General features: G+C 40.1%; 1 protein-coding gene across 3 annotated transcripts in view; it reads right to left on the bottom strand.

The window, feature by feature from the left end:
- The window catches only part of cadm1b (cell adhesion molecule 1b), a 687,646-nt gene that overhangs the window by 259,305 nt on the left and 406,409 nt on the right, over nt 1-21,932 (bottom strand). For 2 of the 3 annotated variants that reach the window (XM_061878075.1, XM_061878077.1), the window contains exon 2: nt 20,277-20,297. The exons of the other annotated variant lie outside the window; for it this stretch is intronic. In XM_061878075.1, the coding sequence (XP_061734059.1) occupies nt 20,277-20,297 (21 nt within the window). The remainder of the gene's footprint in view (nt 1-20,276; nt 20,298-21,932) is intronic. 3 annotated transcript variants of the gene reach the window in all.

The following is a 21,932-nucleotide window of genomic DNA, read 5'->3' as shown; positions in this document are numbered from 1 at the left end:
TCATTAATTCCTCGCGCTGGGTGGGGGGTGGGGGGTGGGGGGGTTGATTGGGGGTGGGGGGGGGGGATGTGAGGGGCGATTTGGGCACACATGACTGGCTGATAAATGCACGCTCCTTCCAGCAGATGTCTGGGAGAGTAAAGTGCGAGGATGTCTGTACATGGCAGCTTCTCAACATGCTGAGAGGAGTGTTGGGGGGCCAAGTATACACACACTATAGTACTGTAAGATACACACACTATAGTACTGTAAGATACACACACTATAGTACTGTAGAATACACACACTATAGTACTGTAGAATACACACACTATAGTACTGTAGATATACACACTATAGTACTGTAGAATACACACACTATAGTACTGTAAGATACACACACTATAGTACTGTAGAATACACACACTATAGTACTGTAGATATACACACTATAGTACTGTAGAATACACACACTATAGTACTGTAAGATACACACACTATAGTACTGTAGTATACACACACTATAGTACTGTAAGATACACACACTATAGTACTGTAAGATACACACACTATAGTACTGTAAGATACACACACTATAGTACTGTAGGCGCAGTTCTAGGTCTCTGCCAGTGGGTCCTTAGTGTGAGTGTGTAGTAGTGTTGTACCGATATTATGGTACCCGTACCAAAAGTATTAATAAAGATCAGGTCCATAGTGGATCTACTATATTAGTGAGAGTCCAGTCCATAGTGGATCTAGCATAATAATGTGAGAGTCCAGTCCATAGTGGATCTAATATAATAGTGTGAGAGTCTAGTCCATAGTGGATCTAACATAATAGTGAAAGTCCAGTCCATAGTGGATCTAACATAATAATGTGAGAGTCCAGTCCCTAGGGGATCTAACATAATAGTGAAAGTCCAGTCCATAGTGGATCTAACATAATAATGTGAGAGTCCAGTCCCTAGGGGATCTAACATAATAGTGGGAGTCCAGTCCATAGTGGATCTAACATAATAGTGAGAGTCCATAGTGGATCTAACATAATAATGTGAGAGTCCAGTCCATAGTGGATCTAATATAATAGTGAAAGTCCATAGTGGATCTAACATAATAGTGAGAGTCCAGTCCATAGTGGATCTAACATAATAGTGAGAGTCCAGTCCATAGTGGATCTAACATAATAGTGAAAGTCCAGTCCATAGTGGATCTAGCATAATAATGTGAGAGTCCAGTCCATAGTGGATCTAACATAATAGTGTGAGAGTCTAGTCCATAGTGGATCCAACATAATAGTGAAAGTCCAGTCCATAGTGGATCTAACATAATAATGTGAGAGTCCAGTCCCTAGGGGATCTAACATAATAGTGAAAGTCCAGTCCATAGTGGATCTAACATAATAATGTGAGAGTCCAGTCCCTAGGGGATCTAACATAATAGTGGGAGTCCAGTCCATAGTGGATCTAACATAATAGTGAGAGTCCATAGTGGATCTAACATAATAATGTGAGAGTCCAGTCCATAGTGGATCTAATATAATAGTGAAAGTCCATAGTGGATCTAACATAATAGTGAGAGTCCAGTCCATAGTGGATCTAACATAATAGTGAGAGTCCATAGTGGATCTAACATAATAGTGAGAGTCCAGTCCATAGTGGATCTAACATAATAGTGAGAGTCCAGTCCATAGTGGAGCTAACATAATAGTGAAAGTCCAGTCCATAGTGTATCTAACATAATAGTGAGAGTCTAGTCCATAGTGGATCTAACATAATAATGTGAGAGTCCAGTCCATAGTGGATCTAACATAATAGTGAGAGTCCATAGTGGATCTAACATAATAATGTGAGAGTCCAGTCCATAGTGGATCTAATATAATAGTGAAAGTCCATAGTGGATCTAACATAATAGTGAGAGTCCAGTCCATAGTGGATCTAACATAATAGTGAGAGTCCATAGTGGATCTAACATAATAGTGAGAGTCCAGTCCATAGTGGATCTAACATAATAGTGAGAGTCCAGTCCATAGTGGATCTAACATAATAGTGAGAGTCCATAGTGGATCTAACATAATAATGTGAGAGTCCAGTCCATAGTGGATCTAATATAATAGTGAAAGTCCATAGTGGATCTAACATAATAGTGAGAGTCCAGTCCATAGTGGATCTAACATAATAGTGAGAGTCCAGTCCATAGTGGATCTAACATAATAGTGAAAGTCCAGTCCATAGTGGATCTAGCATAATAATGTGAGAGTCCAGTCCATAGTGGATCTAACATAATAGTGTGAGAGTCTAGTCCATAGTGGATCCAACATAATAGTGAAAGTCCAGTCCATAGTGGATCTAACATAATAATGTGAGAGTCCAGTCCCTAGGGGATCTAACATAATAGTGAAAGTCCAGTCCATAGTGGATCTAACATAATAATGTGAGAGTCCAGTCCCTAGGGGATCTAACATAATAGTGGGAGTCCAGTCCATAGTGGATCTAACATAATAGTGAGAGTCCATAGTGGATCTAACATAATAATGTGAGAGTCCAGTCCATAGTGGATCTAATATAATAGTGAAAGTCCATAGTGGATCTAACATAATAGTGAGAGTCCAGTCCATAGTGGATCTAACATAATAGTGAGAGTCCATAGTGGATCTAACATAATAGTGAGAGTCCAGTCCATAGTGGATCTAACATAATAGTGAGAGTCCAGTCCATAGTGGCGCTAACATAATAGTGAAAGTCCAGTCCATAGTGTATCTAACATAATAGTGAGAGTCTAGTCCATAGTGGATCTAACATAATAATGTGAGAGTCCAGTCCATAGTGGATCTAACATAATAGTGAGAGTCCATAGTGGATCTAACATAATAATGTGAGAGTCCAGTCCATAGTGGATCTAATATAATAGTGAAAGTCCATAGTGGATCTAACATAATAGTGAGAGTCCAGTCCATAGTGGATCTAACATAATAGTGAGAGTCCATAGTGGATCTAACATAATAGTGAGAGTCCAGTCCATAGTGGATCTAACATAATAGTGAGAGTCCAGTCCATAGTGGATCTAACATAATAGTGAGAGTCCATAGTGGATCTAACATAATAATGTGAGAGTCCAGTCCATAGTGGATCTAATATAATAGTGAAAGTCCATAGTGGATCTAACATAATAGTGAGAGTCCAGTCCATAGTGGATCTAACATAATAGTGAGAGTCCAGTCCATAGTGGATCTAACATAATAGTGAAAGTCCAGTCCATAGTGGATCTAGCATAATAATGTGAGAGTCCAGTCCATAGTGGATCTAACATAATAGTGTGAGAGTCTAGTCCATAGTGGATCCAACATAATAGTGAAAGTCCAGTCCATAGTGGATCTAACATAATAATGTGAGAGTCCAGTCCCTAGGGGATCTAACATAATAGTGAAAGTCCAGTCCATAGTGGATCTAACATAATAATGTGAGAGTCCAGTCCCTAGGGGATCTAACATAATAGTGGGAGTCCAGTCCATAGTGGATCTAACATAATAGTGAGAGTCCATAGTGGATCTAACATAATAATGTGAGAGTCCAGTCCATAGTGGATCTAATATAATAGTGAAAGTCCATAGTGGATCTAACATAATAGTAGGAGTCCAGTCCATAGTGGATCTAACATAATAGTGAGAGTCCATAGTGGATCTAACATAATAGTGAGAGTCCAGTCCATAGTGGATCTAACATAATAGTGAGAGTCCAGTCCATAGTGGAGCTAACATAATAGTGAAAGTCCAGTCCATAGTGTATCTAACATAATAGTGAGAGTCTAGTCCATAGTGGATCTAACATAATAATGTGAGAGTCCAGTCCATAGTGGATCTAACATAATAGTGAGAGTCCATAGTGGATCTAACATAATAATGTGAGAGTCCAGTCCATAGTGGATCTAATATAATAGTGAAAGTCCATAGTGGATCTAACATAATAGTGAGAGTCCAGTCCATAGTGGATCTAACATAATAGTGAGAGTCCATAGTGGATCTAACATAATAGTGAGAGTCCAGTCCATAGTGGATCTAACATAATAGTGAGAGTCCAGTCCATAGTGGAGCTAACATAATAGTGAAAGTCCAGTCCATAGTGTATCTAACATAATAGTGAGAGTCTAGTCCATAGTGGATCTAACATAATAATGTGAGAGTCCAGTCCATAGTGGATCTAACATAATAGTGAGAGTCCATAGTGGATCTAACATAATAATGTGAGAGTCCAGTCCATAGTGGATCTAACATAATAGTGAGAGTCCAGTCAATTGTGGATCTAACATCATAGTGAGCGTCCAGTCCATAGTGGATCGAAAATAATATTGTGAGAGTCCAGTCCATAGTGGATCTGACATAATTTTGAGAGTCCAGTCCATAGTGGATCTAACATATTAGTGAGAGTCCAGTCCATAGTGGATCTAACATAATAGTGAGAGTCCAGTCCATAGTGGATCTAACATAATAGTGAGAGTCCAGTCCATAGTGGGGCCAGCAGGAGACCATCCCGAGCGGAGACGGGTCAACAGCGCAGAGATGTCCCCAACGGAAAAATATCAATGTAATCATAGTAGTATCGACTAGATACGCTATTTTACGTGGTATCATTACAGTGTTTGTTTATATTGTAGCGTCCCGGAAGAGTTGGTGCTGCAGGGAATTCTGAGAATGTGTTATGTAATGTTTATGTTGTGTTGCAGTGCAAATATTCTTCCAAAATGTGTTTACCATTGTTGTTTAGTGTGGTTTCACACTTTAAGTGTGACATGTTTAGCTGTTGACTAAGTATGCCCTTCATTCACTCGTGTGCAGTGTGTTCAAAGTCAAGCTGATTGTGTCATTAGTTCGTTATAAGGCACTATGAAATCTTGGTTAGGCTTTGTTAATCATAGACTATATGAATTGGGACTTTTTTTTATTACGTAAAACGAACTAAACTCTTCTCAAAATTAACAAACGCCAAGATTGATTGTCCAAAAAATTGTTTTTAAAGATTTAAAGTTGACATCCGGCAGTGGAGGCTCCTCTATGGGGTCTTGGGGCACTAGGAGGTTAAACCATTTTCTACTGTTACCATGAATTGATTATAGTGGACTTAAAGAAGTTGAAAAACTTATTGGGGTGTTACCATCAGAGGTGGGTAGAGTAGCCAGAAATTGTACTCAAGTAAGAGTACTGTTACTTTAGAGATTTATTACTCAAGTAAAAGTAAGGAGTAGTCACCCAAATATTTACTTGAGTAAAAGTAAAAAGTATGTTGTGAAAAAACTACTCAAGTACTGAGTAACTGATGAGTAACCTGTTTGTTTAATGATTACGGCAACAAATAATGCACAAAAACATAAAAATAGCAATGAGCAAATTCAGAGCCAGGAATATCTCTTAAGCAACTAAAACAAGTGAAGTGTGAAGTGAAGTGAATTATATAGCGCTTTTCTCTAGTGACTCAAAGCGCTTTACATAGTGAAACCCAATATCTAAGTTACATTTAAACCAGTGTGGGTGGCACTGGGAGCAGGTGGGTAAAGTGTCTTGCCCAAGGACACAACAGCAGTGACTAGGATGGCGGAAGCGGGAATCGAACCTGCAACCCTCAAGTTGCGGGCACGGCTGCTCTACCAACCGAGCTATACCGCCCCACAATAATATATATTAAATAATAGTACATTGAAATAAAAACAATTAAGGCAAATTGAGCCACATTAACTTAAAAGCACCATAGGCTCAGTAGGCATTGATTGATTGATTGATTGATTGAAACTTGCATTAGTAGATTGCACAGTACAGTACATATTCCGTACAATTGACCACTAAATGGTAACACCCCAATAAGTTTTTCAACTCATATATATACACACATACCTTTATATATACAGTATATAATTTATATTTATTTATTTTGCCGTTTTTGTTGACATGTTAAAGGTGTTTTAATGAATATACATGCATGTTTAACATATAGATTCCTATCTTTCATGAAGACAAGAATATAAGTTGGTGTATTACCTGATTGTGATGACTTGCATTGATTGGAATCAGACAGTATTGCTGATAACGTCCACGTTTTCAAATGGAGGAGAAAAAAAGTTCCCCTTTCCTGTCTAATACATCATGAAAGTCGTTGGTTTTTGGCATCTTATCTGTCCAGCTTCTATATTCGTTTTTATACACTTTACAAGAAATACATTGGCGGCAAACTCCAAAGCTAGCTAGTTGGTTTGCGCTGGCTTTCGGACACTCTTATTTTGTTCGTGCAGGCACGATGGAGCGGCACTTTTATTGTGAAGACAGGAACTGTGCGATCAGTGTTTAGGCTTTTGACGGGAAGTACGGTTGAAATAAAAAGTGTATTTTTTCCTTTACACTTTTGATTGATTGATTGAAACTTTTATTAGTAGATTGCACAGTACAGTACATATTCTGCACAATTGACCACTAAATGGTAACACCTCAATAAGTTTTTCAACTTTTTTAGGTCGGGTTCTACGTGTGACGGTCACGTGACCGCCTGGTTTTGTTTGATTGGTCCAACGTCACCAGTGACTGCATTTGATTGGTGAAACGCAGGCATGCGTAGTTCCTACTTTGAATGCGTGTCTGACAAAAACAAAACAAACAAAGCGTGCATTAACAGATCGATTAAAAAAAAGTAGCGAGCTGATTGTAGATAAATGGAGCAGAGTAAAAGTAGCGTTTCTTCTCTATAAATATACTCAAGTAAAAGTAAAAGTACGTTGCATAAAAACTACTCTTAGAAGTACAATTTATCCCAAAAGTTCCTCAAGTAGATGTAACGGAGTAAATGTAGCGCGTTACTACCCACCTCTGGTTACTATTTAGTGGTCAATTGTACAGAATATGTACTGTACTGTGCAATCTACTAATAAAAGTATCAATCAATCAATCAAAACACCCCTGGTGGGTCTTGGCCAAGGACTAATGCCTGACTGCCCCTTAGCCAGGGATACGGTCAAGACGTCAATGTAAATGTAAGAACTACCACAACGGCTGCAGCAGAACAGGGTCCCCAGTCGTCTTGGACTCCACGCCACTGGACCCTGACCCAATTCCGTCAAGGAACGGGTGGTGACTCCAGTCTCCCCACCTTAAAGGCCTAATGCAGGGGTCACCAACGCGGTGCCTGTGGGCACTAGGTTGCCCCGTAAGAACCACATGAGTCGCCCGCTGGCCTGTTCTGAAAATAGCTCAAATAGCAGCACTTACCAGTGAGCTGCCTCTATTTTTTTTTTTTTTTAATTTACTAGCAAGCTGGTCTAGCTTTGCTCGACATTTTTAATTCTAAGAGAGACAAAACTCAAATGGAATTTGAAAATCCAGGAAAATATTTTAAAGACTTGGTCTTCACTTGTTTAAATAAATTCATGTATTTTTTACTTTGCTTCTTATAACTCTCAGAAAGACAATTTTAAAGAAAAAATACAGCCTTGAAAATAATTTTAGGATTTTTAAACACATACCTTTTTACCTTTTAAATTTCTTCCTCTTCTTTCCTGACAATATAAATCAATGCTCAGGTAAAAAAATATATATATATAGTAAAGAATAATAAATACATTTTAATTGAATTCTTCATTTTAGCTTCTGTTTTTTCGACGAAATGGTAAATGGGTTATACTTGTATAGCGCTTTTCTACTTTCAAGGTACTCAAAGCGCTTTGACACTATTTCCACATTCACCCATTCACGCACACTGATGGAGGGAGCTGCCATGCAAGGCGCTCACCAGGACCCATCAGGAGCAAGGGTGAAGTGTCTTGCCCAAGGACACAACGGACGTGACTAGGATGGTAGAAGGTGGGGATTGAACCAGGAACCCTCAGATTGCTGGCACTGCCACTCTCCCAACTTTGCCACGACGAAAAAAATTTATGAAATATTTCTTCAAATTCAAAAACATTAGTCAGGCAAATGTAGAAAATCTGTAGAATCAAATTTAAATCTTATTTCAAAGTCTTTTGAATTTCTTTAAAAAATTTTGTTCTGGAAAATCTATAAGAAATAATGATTTGTCTTTGTTAGAAATATAGCTTGGTCCAATTTATTATATATTCTAACAAAGTGCAGATTGGATTTTAACCTATGTAAAACATGTCATCAAAATTCCAAAATTAATCTTAATCAGGAAAAATTATCAATGATGTTCTATAAATTATTATTTTTTCGAAAAGATTCAAATTAGATAGTTTTTCTCTTCTTTTTCTCGGTTGAATTTAGAATTTTAAAGAGTCGAAATTGAAGATAAACTATGTTTCAAAATGTAATTTTCATTTTTGTCCTCTTTTCTCATCTTTTAAACCGTTCAATTAAGTGTTTTTTTCATCATTTATTCTCTACAAAAAACCTTCCGTAAAAGGAAAAAAAATGTATGACGGAATGACTGACAGAAATACCATTTTTTTTCATACATATAGATTTATTTATTAAAGGTAAATTGAGCAAATTGGCTATTTCTGGCAATTTATTTAAGTGTGTATCAAACTGGTAGCCCTTCGCATTAATCAGTACCCAAGAAGTAGCTCTTGGTTTCAAAAAGGTTGGTGACCCCTGGTCTACTGAAAGCCACTACTACTGACCACTCTGATAGTTTATATATCAATGATGAAATGTTAACATTGCAACACATGCCAATACGGCCTTTTTAGTTTACTAAATTACAATTTTAAAATTTCCCGCGGAGTTTCTTGTTGAAAACGTCGCGGAATGATGACGCGTGTTTGTGACGTTATTGGTTGGAGCGGACATACTAGCTCAGCTAAAAGTCGTCTCTTTTCATCGCATAACTACACAGTAATTTGGACATCTGTGTTGCTGAATCTTTTGCAATTTCTTCAATTAATAATGGAGACGTCAAAGAAGAATGCTGTTGGTGGATTGCAGCTGCCTTTGGCACCGAGACACAGCCGGTGTTTCTTTGTTTGTTGTTAAGCTTTAACACAGAGCGGTCAAGCGAACATGTTTCTCTACGTAAACCAGCATGTTTTTGGATGGGAAAATTGTGTTATATATATATCTTACCGGAGACATCAGTGGATTATGCGTCCTCCTGCAGTAGCTGTCAAAAAAGCTTGGCTCCTCGGCTTCTCTCTGAGACACTGGCGTGTTCACCGCAGCCATCCGACCTCGGGGTATGTCTTTACAATCTCACTAAAACACTATTAAAACAATAAGCAGATAAGGGATCTTGCAGAATTATCCTAGTAAATGTGTCTAATGACATCTGAAATGCTCACACTGCCGCCGCCCGGAGCTGTTGCTTTTTATTTTATTTATTTATTTATTTATTTTTCTAGTTTTTCACTATCAATATCCTTCTGTGTGGAGTTTGCATGTTCTCCCCGTGAATGCGTGGGTTCCCTCCGGGTACTCCGGCTTCCTCCCACTTCCAAAGACATGCACCTGGGGATAGGTTGATTGGCAACACTAAATTGGCCCTAGTGTGTGAATGTGAGTGTGAATGTTGTCTGTCTATCTGTGTTGGCCCTGCGATGAGGTGGCGACTTGTCCAGGGTGTACCCCGCCTTCCGCCCGATTGTAGCTGAGATAGGCGCCAGCGCCCCCCGCGACCCCGAAAGGGAATAAGCGGTAGAAAATGGATGGATGGAATATCCTCATCCACAAATCTTTCATCCTCGCTCAAATTAATAGGGAAATCATCGCTTTCTCGGTCTGAATCGCTCTAGCTGCTGGTGGCCATGATTGTAAACAATGTTCAGATGTGAGGAGCCCTACAACCCGTGACGTCACGCGCACATCGTCCGCTACTTCCGGTACAGGCAAGGCTTTTTTTATTAGCGACTAAAAGTTGCAAACTTTATCGTCGATGTTCTCTACTAAATCCTTTCAGTCATTAGACGCTGATCGTCACGACCAAACTCTTGTTCAAGATATTCACAGGCGACGGCCGTTGAGTTTTTGGAGGTTTTAATTGGAACGGCTACGTTTCCTCGGGAAGGTTTCAAAAGTGTTACCCTGTCCTCGTTTGACCAAACATTCTTCCCTGACAGGACATCGCGCGTGCACCTTGTTTAATGACCGGGTAAGACAAAAAAAAGACGGCAGGGCTGCTCAACCCGGGAGAAAGCCTGCTATTAACGAGCATGATCAGAACCACACTCGCTGAGAAGTTGATTTGATCCCACTTAGTGGGCTGGCACCATGATGAAAAAGCTTGAAAGGAGTGTGAGGAAAAAGCCTTGGAAGTTTTTCAGAAGCCTTAATTATAAGTTCAGGTAAAGGAGCAAACTCTGATTTGTAATACCACCTCAATCGTGGGGAAAAAGTCCTTGAACTTAAAGCAACAACACGGAGGGAAAAGTACACCTTCCGTGAACTTCTTCCTTCACGTCGACTTCAGTGAAACACACACTAGACATGCTTGGATATCAGTTTTTGCTGTGGACTTGAACCTGGGAAATTTTGTTGTTAAAGGCCTACTGAAATGAGGTTTTTCATATTTAAAAGGGGATAGCAGGTCCATTCTATGTGTCATACTTGATCATTTCGCGATATTGCCTTATTTTTGCTGAAAGGATTTAGTAGAGAACATCCACGATAAAGTTTGCAACTTTTGGTCGCTAATAAAAAAGCCTTGCCTGTACCGGAAGTAGCAGACGATGTGCGTGTGACGTCACGGGTGTGAGGGCTCCTCACATCCTCACATTGTTTATAATCATGGCCACCAGCAGCAAGAGCTATTCGGACTGAGAAAGCGACAATTTCCCCATTTTTTCGAGCAAAGGAAAGATTCGTGGATGAGGAAAGTTAGAGTGAAGCACAAAAAAAAAAGAAAAAGCGTCGGCAGTGTAAGCGTTTCAGATGCAATTACACACATTTACTAGGATAATTCTGGAAGATCCCTTATCTGCTTATTGTTTTAATAGTGTTTTAGTGAGATTCTAAAGTCATACCTGAAAGTTGGATGGCTGCGGTGAGCGCCAGTGTCTCTCAGAGAAGCCAACGGAGGAGCCAAGATCACAGCTGCCTTTTTGAGCTGCAGGAGGGAGTCGCATCATCCACTTAAGTCTCCGGTAAGAGCCGACTTAATATCACAATTTTCCCATCCAAAAACTTGCTGGTTGACGTAGACGAACAGGTTCGCTTGACCGCTCTGTGTTAAAGCTTCACAACAAACATAGAAACACAGGCTGTCTCGGTTGCTACAGACAGCTGCAATCCACTGCTTTCCACCAACAGCATTCTTCTTTGACGTCTCCATTATTAATTGAACAAATTGCAAAAGATTCAGCAACACAGATGTCCAAATTACTGTGTAATTATGCGATGAAAAGAGACGACTTTTAGCGGTGTGTGGTGCTGGGCTAATACGTCCCTTCCAACTCGAGAAGTCACAAACACGCGTCATCATTCCGCGACATTTTTAACATGTAACTCCGCGGGAAATTTAAAATTGTAATTTAGTAAACTAAAAAGGCCGTATTGGCATGTGTTGCAATGTTAATATTTCATCATTGATATATAAACTATCAGACTGCGTGGTGGGTAGTAGTGGCTTTCAGTAGGCCTCTAAAGTACCAATGATTGTCACACACACACACCCAAGGTGTCGGAATAATTGTATCTAAGTTATCACAAAACTTTGTGTTTCAATGAATTCCCAAAAGCTGTCTTTGATCTTACCAATCAAAAGGCTTGTAAAACTCCACTGTGTATGATGGGAAGCGACATGAAGGTGTCAGTTTCTTTGATGTACTCTAATCAAACCCGAGATCTACAATGCGGAGAGGAAGCAGGACCTGACCCCCCCTCCAGGCATCTTTTCTTTGAACTGTTTTGTAACCAAAGGCGACAGCTCTTTACGACCCCCTTCCTTAAAAAAAAACAGCCGATGCCCTGTAATCAGAGAAAGTCCAAATAAAAGAGGAGGCGTATAATCTTTCGTCAGACTGCGGTGGGAGACTGTACAAAGAGTACAGCCCAGACGTTTCTCCTCAATTGAGCTAAATTGAATTCTGTCTCTGTTTAATTCCTTGCTTCTTTGCAACTCAGTATTCTTCTTCCTCCAAACACGACGAGTTGAGTTGATACCAAAATGGATACATGGATGATACAGCAGAGGATTGGGAGAATGTCATGTGGTGAGATGAAACCAAAATAGAACTTTTTGGTATCAACACAACTCGTCGTGTTTGGAGGAAGAAGAATACTGAGTTGCATCCCAAGAACACCACACCTACTGTGAAGCATGGGGGTGGAAACATCATACTTTGGGGCTGTTTTTCTGCTAAGGGGACAGGACGATTGATCCGTGTTAAGGAAAGAATGAATGGGGCCATGTATCGTGAGATTTTGAGCCAAAACCTCCTTCCATCAGTGAGAGCTTTGAATGGTTGACCAAATACTTATTTTCCACCATAATTTACAAATAAATTCTTTGAAATTCCTACAATGTGGATTCCTGGATTTTTTTTCACATTCTGTCTCTCACAGTTGAAGTGTACCATCCATCCATCCCATCCATCATCTTCCGCTTATCCGAGGTCGGGTCGCGGGGGCAGCAGCCTAAGCAGGGAAGCCCAGACTTCCCTATCTCCAGCCACTTCGTCTAGCTCTTCCCGGGGGATCCCGAGGCGTTCCCAGGCCAGCCGGGAGACATAGTCTTTCCAACGTGTCCTGGGTCTTCCCCGTGGCCTCCTACCAGCTGGACGTGCCCTAAACACATCCCTAGGGAGGCGTTCGGGTGGCATCCTGACCAGATGCCCGAACCACCTCATCTGGCTCCTCTCGATGTGGAGGAGCAGCGGCTTTACGTTGAGCTCCTCCCGGATGGCAGAGCTTCTCACCCTATCTCTAAGGGAGAGCCCCGCCACCCGGCGGAGGAAACTCATTTCGGCCGCTTGTACCCGTGATCTTATCCTTTCGGTCATGACCCAAAGCTCATGACCATAGGTGAGGATGGGAACGTAGATCGACCGGTAAATTGAGAGCTTTGCCTTCCGGCTCAGCTCCTTCTTCACCACAACGGATCGATACAACGTCCGCATTACTGAAGACGCCGCACCGATCCGCCTGTCGATCTCACGATCCACTCTTCCCCCACTCGTGAACAAGACTCCTAGGTACTTGAACTCCTCCACTTGGGGCAGGGTCTCCTCCCCAACCCGGAGATGGCACTCCACCCTTTTCCGGGCGAGAACCATGGACTCGGACTTGGAGGTGCTGATTCTCATTCCGGTCGCTTCACACTCGGCTGCGAACCGATCCAGTGAGAGCTGAAGATCCCGGCCAGATGAAGCCATCAGGACTACATCATCTGCAAAAAGCAGAGACCTAATCCCGTGGCCACCAAACCGGAACCCCTCAACGCCTTGACTGCGCCTAGAAATTCTGTCCATAAAAGTTATGAACAGAATCGGTGACAAAGGACAGCCTTGGCGGAGTCCAACCTTCACTGGAAACGTGTCCGACTTACTGCCAGCAATGCGGACCAAGCTCTGACACTGATCATACAGGGAGCGGACTGCCACAATAAGACATTCTGATACCCCATACTCTCTGAGCACTCCCCACAGGACTTCCCGAGGGACACGGTCGAATGCCTTCTCCAAGTCCACAAAGCACATGTAGACTGGTTGGGCAAACTCCCATGCACCCTCAAGAACCCTGCCGAGAGTATGGAGCTGGTCCACAGTTCCACGACCAGGACGAAAACCACACTGTTCCTCCTGAATCCGAGGTTCGACTATCCGGCGAAGCCTCCTCTCCAGTACACCTGAATAAACCTTACCGGGAAGGCTGAGGAGTGTGATCCCACGATAGTTGGAACACACCCTCCGGTCCCCCTTCTTAAAGAGAGGGACCACCACCCCGGTCTGCCAATCCAGAGGTACCGCCCCCGATGTCCACGCGATGCTGCAGAGTCTTGTCAACCAAGACAGCCCCACAGCATCCAGAGCCTTAAGGAACTCCGGGCGGATCTCATCCACCCCCGGGGCCTTGCCGCCGAGGAGCTTTTTAACTACCTCAGCGACCTCAGCCCCAGAAATAGGAGAGTCCACTACAGATTCCCCAGGCACCGCTTCCTCAAAGAAAGACGTGTTGGTGGGATTGAGGAGGTCTTCGAAGTATTCCCTCCACCGATCCACAACATCCGCAGTCGAAGTCAGCAGAACACCATCCGCACCATACACGGTGTTGATAGTGCACTGCTTCCCCTTCCTGAGGCGCCGTATGGTGGTCCAGAATCGCTTCGAAGCCGTCCGGAAGTCGTTTTCCATGGCTTCTCCGAACTCTTCCCATGTCCGAGTTTTTGCCTCCGCGACCGCTAAAGCTGCACACCGCTTGGCCCGTCGGTACCCGTCCACTGCCTCCGGAGTCCTATGAGCCAAAAGAACCCGATAGGACTCCTTCTTCAGCTTGACGGCATCCCTCACTGCTGGTGTCCACCAACGGGTTCTGGGATTACCGCCACGACAGGCACCAACAACCTTGCGGCCACAGCTCCAATCAGCCGCCTCGACAATAGAGGTTCGGAACAATTCTTAATTACCGATTCCGACATCAACCGATACCGATATATACGGTCGTTGAATTAACACATTATTATTAGAGATGTCCGATAATGGCTTTTTTGCCGATATCCGATTTTTCGATATTGTCCAACTCTTAATTACCGATTCCGACATCAACCGATACCGATATATACGGTCGTTGAATTAACACATTATTATTAGAGATGTCCGATAATGGCTTTTTTGCCGATATCTGATTTTCCGATATTGTCCAACTCTTAATTACCGATTCTGACATCAACCAATACCGATATATACAGTCGTTGAAGTGTACCTATGATGAAAATTACAGACCTCTGTCATCATTTTAAGTGGAAGAACTTGCACAATCGGTGGCTGACTAAATACTTTTTTGCCCCACTGTGTATATATATATATATATATATATATATATATATATATATATATGTATATATATATATTTTTTTTTTAAAATACATTTTAAATAGAAATCCTGTACAATTTTAAAAAACAAAATGTGGAAATTACACAAGCATGTAAAATGTAACATTTTTAAAACTTAAGAATAGAGATGTCCGATAATGGCTTTTTGCCCATATCCGATTTTCCGATATTGTCCAACTCTTAATTACCGATTCCGACATCAACCGATGCCGATATATACGGTCGTTGAATTAACACATTATTATTAGAGATGTCCTACAATGGCTTTTTTGCCGATATCCGATATTCCGATATCGTCCAACTCTTAATTACCGATTCCGACATCAACCGATACAGATATATACGGTTGTTGAATTAACACATTATTATTAGAGCTGTCCGATAATGGCTTTTTTGCCGATATCCGATATTCCGATATTGTCCAACTCTTAATTACCGATTCCGACATCAACCGATACCGATATATATACGGTCGTTGAATTAACACATTATTATTAGAGATGTCCGATAATGGCTTTTTTTTGCCGATATCCGATTTTCCGATATTGTCCAATTCTTAATTACCGATTCCGACATCATCCGATGCCGATATATACGGTCGTTGAATTAACACATTATTATTAGAGATGTCCGATAATGGCTTTTTTGCCGATATCCGATTTTCCGATATTGTCCAATTCTTAATTACCGATTCCGACATCAACCGATACCGATATATACGGTCGTTGAATTAACACATTATTATTAGAGATGTCCGATAATGGCTTTTTTGCCGATATCCGATTTTTCGATATTGTCCAACTCTTAATTACCGATTCCGACATCAACCGATACCGATATATACGGTCGTTGAATTAACACATTATTATTAGAGATGTCCGATAATGGCTTTTTTGCCGATATCTGATTTTCCGATATTGTCCAACTCTTAATTACCGATTCTGACATCAACCAATACCGATATATACAGTCGTTGAATTAACACATTATTATTAGAGATGTCCGATAATGGCTTTTTTGCCGATATCCGATTTTCCGATATTGTCCAACTCTTAATTACCGATTCCGACATCAACCGATACCGATATATACGGTCGTTGAATTAACACATTATTATTAGAGATGTCCGATAATGGCTTTTTTGCCGATATCCGATATCCCGATATTGTCTAACTCTTAATTACCGATTCCGACATCAACCGATGCCGATATATACGGTCGTTGAATTAACACATTATTACTAGAGATGTCCGACAATGGCTTTTTTGCCGATATCCGATATTCCGATATTGTCTAAATCTTAATTACCGATTCCGACATCAACCGATACCTATATATACGGTCGTTGAATTAACACATTATTATTAGAGATGTCCGATAATGGCTTTTTTGCCGATATCCGATATTCCGATATTGTCCAACTCTTAATTACCGATTCCGACATCAACCGATACCGATATGTACGGTCGTTGAATTAACACATTATTATTAGAGATGTCCGATAATGGCTTTTTTGCCGATATCCGATTTTCCGATATGCCGATATCCGATTTTCCGATATTGTCCAATTCTTAATTACCGATTCCGACATCAACCGATGCCGATATATACGGTCGTTGAATTAACACATTATTATTAGAGCTGTCCGATAATGGCTTTTTTGCCGATATCCGATATTCCGATATTGTCTAACTCTTAATTACCGATTCCGACATCAACCGATGCCGATATATACGGTCGTTGAATTAACACATTATTATTAGAGATGTCCGACAATGGCTTTTTTGCCGATATCCGATATTCCAATATTGTCTAACTCTTAATTACCTATTCCGACATCAACCGATACCGATATATACGGTCGTTGAATTAACACATTATTATTAGAGATGTCCGATAATGGCTTTTTTGCCGATATCTGATTTTCCGATATTGTCCAACTCTTAATTACCGATTCCGACATCAACCAATACCGATATATACAGTCGTTGAATTAACTCATTATTATTAGAGATGTCCGATAATGGCTTTTTTTGCCGATATCCGATTTTCCGATATTGTCCAATTCTTAATTACCGATTCCGACATCAACCGATGCCGATATATACGGTCGTTGAATTAACACATTATTATTAGAGATGTCCGACAATGGCTTTTTTGCCGATATCCGATATTCCGATATTGTCTAACTCTTAATTACCGATTCCGACATCAACCGATACCGATATATACGGTCGTTGAATTAACACATTATTATTAGAGATGTCCGATAATGGCTTTTTTGCCGATATCCGATTTTCCGATATTGTCCAACTCTTAATTACCGATTCCGACATCAACCGATACCGATATATACAGTCGTTGAATTAACACATTATTATTAGGGATGTCCGATAATGGCTTTTTTGCCGATATCCGATTTTCTGATATTGTCCAACTCTTAATTACCGATTCCGACATCAACCGATACCGATATATACGGTTGTTGAATTAACACATTATTATTAGAGCTGTCCGATAATGGCTTTTTTGACGATATCCGATATTCCGATATTGTCCAACTCTTAATTACCGATTCCGACATCAACCGATACCGATATATACGGTCGTTGAATTAACACATTATTATTTGAGATGTCCGATAATGGCTTTTTTGCCGATATCTGATTTTCCGATATTGTCCAACTCTTAATTACCGATTCTGACATCAACCAATACCGATATATACAGTCGTTGAATTAACACATTATTATTAGAGATGTCCGATAATGGCTTTTTTGCCGATATCCGATTTTCCGATATTGTCCAACTCTTAATTACCGATTCCGACATCAACCGATACCGATATATACGGTCATTGAATTAACACATTATTATTAGAGATGTCCGATAATGGCTTTTTTGCCGATATCTGATTTTCCGATATTGTCCAACTCTTAATTACCGATTCCGACATCAACCAATACCGATATATACAGTCGTGGAATTAACACATTATTATCAGAGATGTCCGACAATGGCTTTAGCGTCCTCTCTCACCTGAAAAGGAGACTATTATATACGTCTCCGTTATCCATAGCTTTATCTATAACCCATAAAGTAGGCAGGCAGGGAGCTATTTCTCAGCGTGTGTTTATTCCAGCCGGCACGTTAATACACTGACTCCACAACATCCGGATTCCCATTGCTTCAATACTACGGCAAGTAGTAATGTCCAAAACACATAACAGAGAGGAAGCAGAAGAACGAAGAAGAGACATGGCGACGACGGGTAAGAAGAAGAAGTACGCTTGTAAGTTCACGATTCGATTCAATATCGATTCTTGGGGTCACGATTCGATAATATATCGATTTTTTTTTATTCGATTCGATTCTCGATTCAAAAACGATATTTTTCCGACTCAAAACCATTCTGTATTTATTCAATACATAGGATTTCAGCAGGATCTACCCCAGCCTGCTGACATGCTAGCAGAGTAGTAGATTTAAAAAAAAAAAAAGCTTTTATAATTGTAAAGGACAACGTTTTATTGACTGACTGCAATAATGTGATTTTTTTTAAACTATTAAACAAACCAAAAATATGACTTATTTTATCTTTGTGAAAACATTGGACACAGTGTGTTGTCAAGCTTATGAGATGCGATGCAAGTGTAAGCCACTGTGACACTATTGTTCTTTTTATTTTTATTTTTATAAATGTCAAATGATAATGTCAATGAGGGATTTTTAATCACTGCTATGCTGAAATTATAACTAATATTGATACTGTTGTTGATAATATTCATTTTTGTTTCACTACTTTTGCTTTGTGTCGTGTTTGTGTATCCTCTCAATTGCTCTGTTTATTGCAGTTCTGAGTGTTGCTGGGTCAGGTTCGGTTTTGGAATTGGATTGCATTGTTATGGTATTGCTGTGTATTGTTTTGTTGGATTGATAAAAAAATGTAATTAAAAAATAATAAAAACATTTGTTTTTATTTTTAAAAATCGATTTTTTAAAAGTGAGAATCGATTCTGAATTGCACAACGCATTCGAATCGATTTTTTCTATCACCCTAATATATATATATATATATATATATATATATATATATATATATATATATATATATATATATATATATATATATATATATATACATACACACACACAGGTGCTGGTCATATTATTAGAATATCATGAAAAAGTTGATTTATTTCATTAATTCCATTTAGAATGTCAAACTTGTAGAATGTATACATTCATTCCAAACAGACTGACACATTTCAAGTGTTTTTTTTGCCAAAAAGGAGATGATTATAGCTGACAACCAATGAAAACCCTAAATTCAACATCTCAGAAAATTAGAATATGGTAAAAAGGTCAGATATTGAAGACACCTGATGCCACATTCTAATTAGCTAGCTAACTCAAAACACCTGGAAAAGCCTTTAAATGGTCTCTCTTTTTGATTATGTATGACACACAATCATGGGGAAGACTGCTGACTTGACAACTGTCCAAAAGATGACCATTGATACTTTAAAGAAGGAGGGCAAGACACAAAAGGTAATTGCCAAAGAGGTTGGATGTTCCCAGAGCTCTGTGTCTAAGCACACTAATAGAGAGGCGAAGTGAAGACAAAGATGTGGTAGAAAAAAGTGTACAAGCAAGAGGGATAACCGCGCCCTGGAGAAGATTGTCAAACAAAACCGATTAAAAAAATGTGGGGGAGATCCACAAAGAGTGGACTGCAGCTGGACTCAGTGCTTCAAGAACCACCACGCATCGACGTATGCAAGATATGGGCTTCAGCTGTCGCATTCCTTGTGTAAAGCCACTCTTGAATAAGAGACAACGTCAAAAGCGTCTCGCCTGGGCTGAAGACAAAAAGGACTGGACTGCTGCTGAGTGGTCCAAAGTTATGTTTTCAGATGAAAGTAAATTTTGTATCTCCTTTGGAAATCAAGGTCCCAGAGTTTATAAATAAAACAATCTTAATAAAAAAAAAAGTTTGCATAAATTATTTGAGATACAAATAAGCAAAGTTTGTTTTGTTAAGTATTTGTATTGATGTCTTTGCTTCTGAGGAACGGGTGCAGTCAGCTGGATCAGTAAGTATTAACTACAAAAGCATTAAACAACCGAATGGTTTTGCGACTTTGTAAGGAAAAAAAAACAACAAAAAAAGGGGGCCTGACTACATTCTGAACATCATAGAATTGAAAATAAAAATAAGTGTATTGAAATGGTGTGTGGAAAATAGCGAAAAGCATCAAATGTTAATGCAGTAAGCGTAGATGAAAGTGAGACACACATGGTGAATAAAAAGCAAAAAAGAGTACCTGTGACGGTTTCAGCAGCTCCTGATGCAGCATGCAAGGGGGAAAAAAAAGGAGAGAAGAAGAAGTTTTAGGAGCAAGCAGAGAAGCACTTTGCATCCCGGCTAATAGAAATGACTCATCATGCATTTCAACAGACTGCTCCAATATGCTAATCACGCCATTTCCACCATTTAAACAAACATCAACGGCATCATAACACACATTTTAGCCCGTATCATCCACAGGTGTGCACAATTCCCGCATTTCTCGACTGGGTGTGATGTTAATGTGAAATGAAGCCGGGGACGCCAGAGCCACCCCCCTCTCCCCCTCCGTGGTGCAGAAGAAGGCACCCACTCGGAACACTGCCCACCCAAACTGGCACCTTGCTCACGTCCTCAAGTCCCTGCAGCAGTTCTCAGGGTTTGCTGTATCCTTTAAATCAGGGCCGGGCAATTATTTTTACTCGGGGGCCAAATTTAGAGGGAAAAAAATGTGTTCACATTGTAGGAATTTTAAAGAATTTATTTGTGAATTATGGTGGAAAATAAGTATTTGGTCAACCATTCAAAGCTCTCACTGATGGAAGGAGGTTTTGGCTCCAAATCTCACGATACATGGCCCCATTCATTCTTTCCTTAACACGGATCAATCGTCCTGTCCCCTTAGGGGGAAAAACAGCCCCAAAGCATGATGTTTCCACCCCCATGCTTCACGGTAGGTGTGGTGTTCTTGGGATGCAACTCAGTATTCTTCTTCCTCCAAACACGACGAGTTGAGTTTATACCAAAATGGATACATGGATGATACAGCAGAGGATTGGGAGAAAGTCATGTGGTCAGATGAAACCAAAATAGAACTTTTTGGTATAAACTCAACTCGTCGTGTTTGGAGGAAGAAGAATACTGAGTTGCATCCCAAGAACACCACACCTACTGTAAAGCATGGGGGTGGAAACATCATGCTTTGGGGCTGTTTTCTCTGCTAAGGGGACAGGACGATTGATCCGTGTTAAGGAAAGAATGAATGGGGCCATGTATCGTGAGATTTGGAGCCAAAACCTCCTTCCATCAGTGAGAGCTTTGAATGGTTGACCAAATACTTATTTTCCACCATCATTTACAAATAAATTCTTTAAAATTCCTACAATGTGAATTCCTGGATTTTTTTTTCACATTCTGTCTCTCACAGTTGAAGTGTACCTATGATGAAAATTACAGACCTATGTCATCATTTTAAGTGGAAGAACTTGCACAATGGGTGCCTGACTAAATACTTTTTTGCCCCACTGTATGTATATATATATATATATATATATATATATATATATATCAAATGGACTGAATAAATAGTCGGTATAGCTTGGTTGGTAGAGCGGCTGTCTCAGCAACTTGAGAGTTGCAGGTTCAATTCCCGCTTCCGCCATCCTAGTCACTGCCGTTGTGTCCTTGAGCAACACACTATACCCACATGCTCCCAGTGCTACCAACACTGGTTTAAAAATGTAACTTAGATATTGGGTTTCACTATGTAAAGTGCTTTGAGTCACTAGAGAAAAGCGCTATATAAATATAATTCACTTCACTTTGAAATATTAATAAAATTACAATGCACATCGGAATGAAAATGGATTCAACAAATGTTTACAGTAGGATACAATTGTGAGTGAAGCATTGC

Source organism: Nerophis ophidion, linkage group LG18 (genome assembly GCF_033978795.1).
Source record: "Nerophis ophidion isolate RoL-2023_Sa linkage group LG18, RoL_Noph_v1.0, whole genome shotgun sequence".
In the NCBI taxonomy this organism is placed as follows: Eukaryota; Metazoa; Chordata; class Actinopteri; order Syngnathiformes; family Syngnathidae; genus Nerophis; species Nerophis ophidion.
The sequence above is the reverse complement of the archived record's forward strand: the minus strand, read 5'-3'. Positions and strand labels throughout refer to the sequence as shown.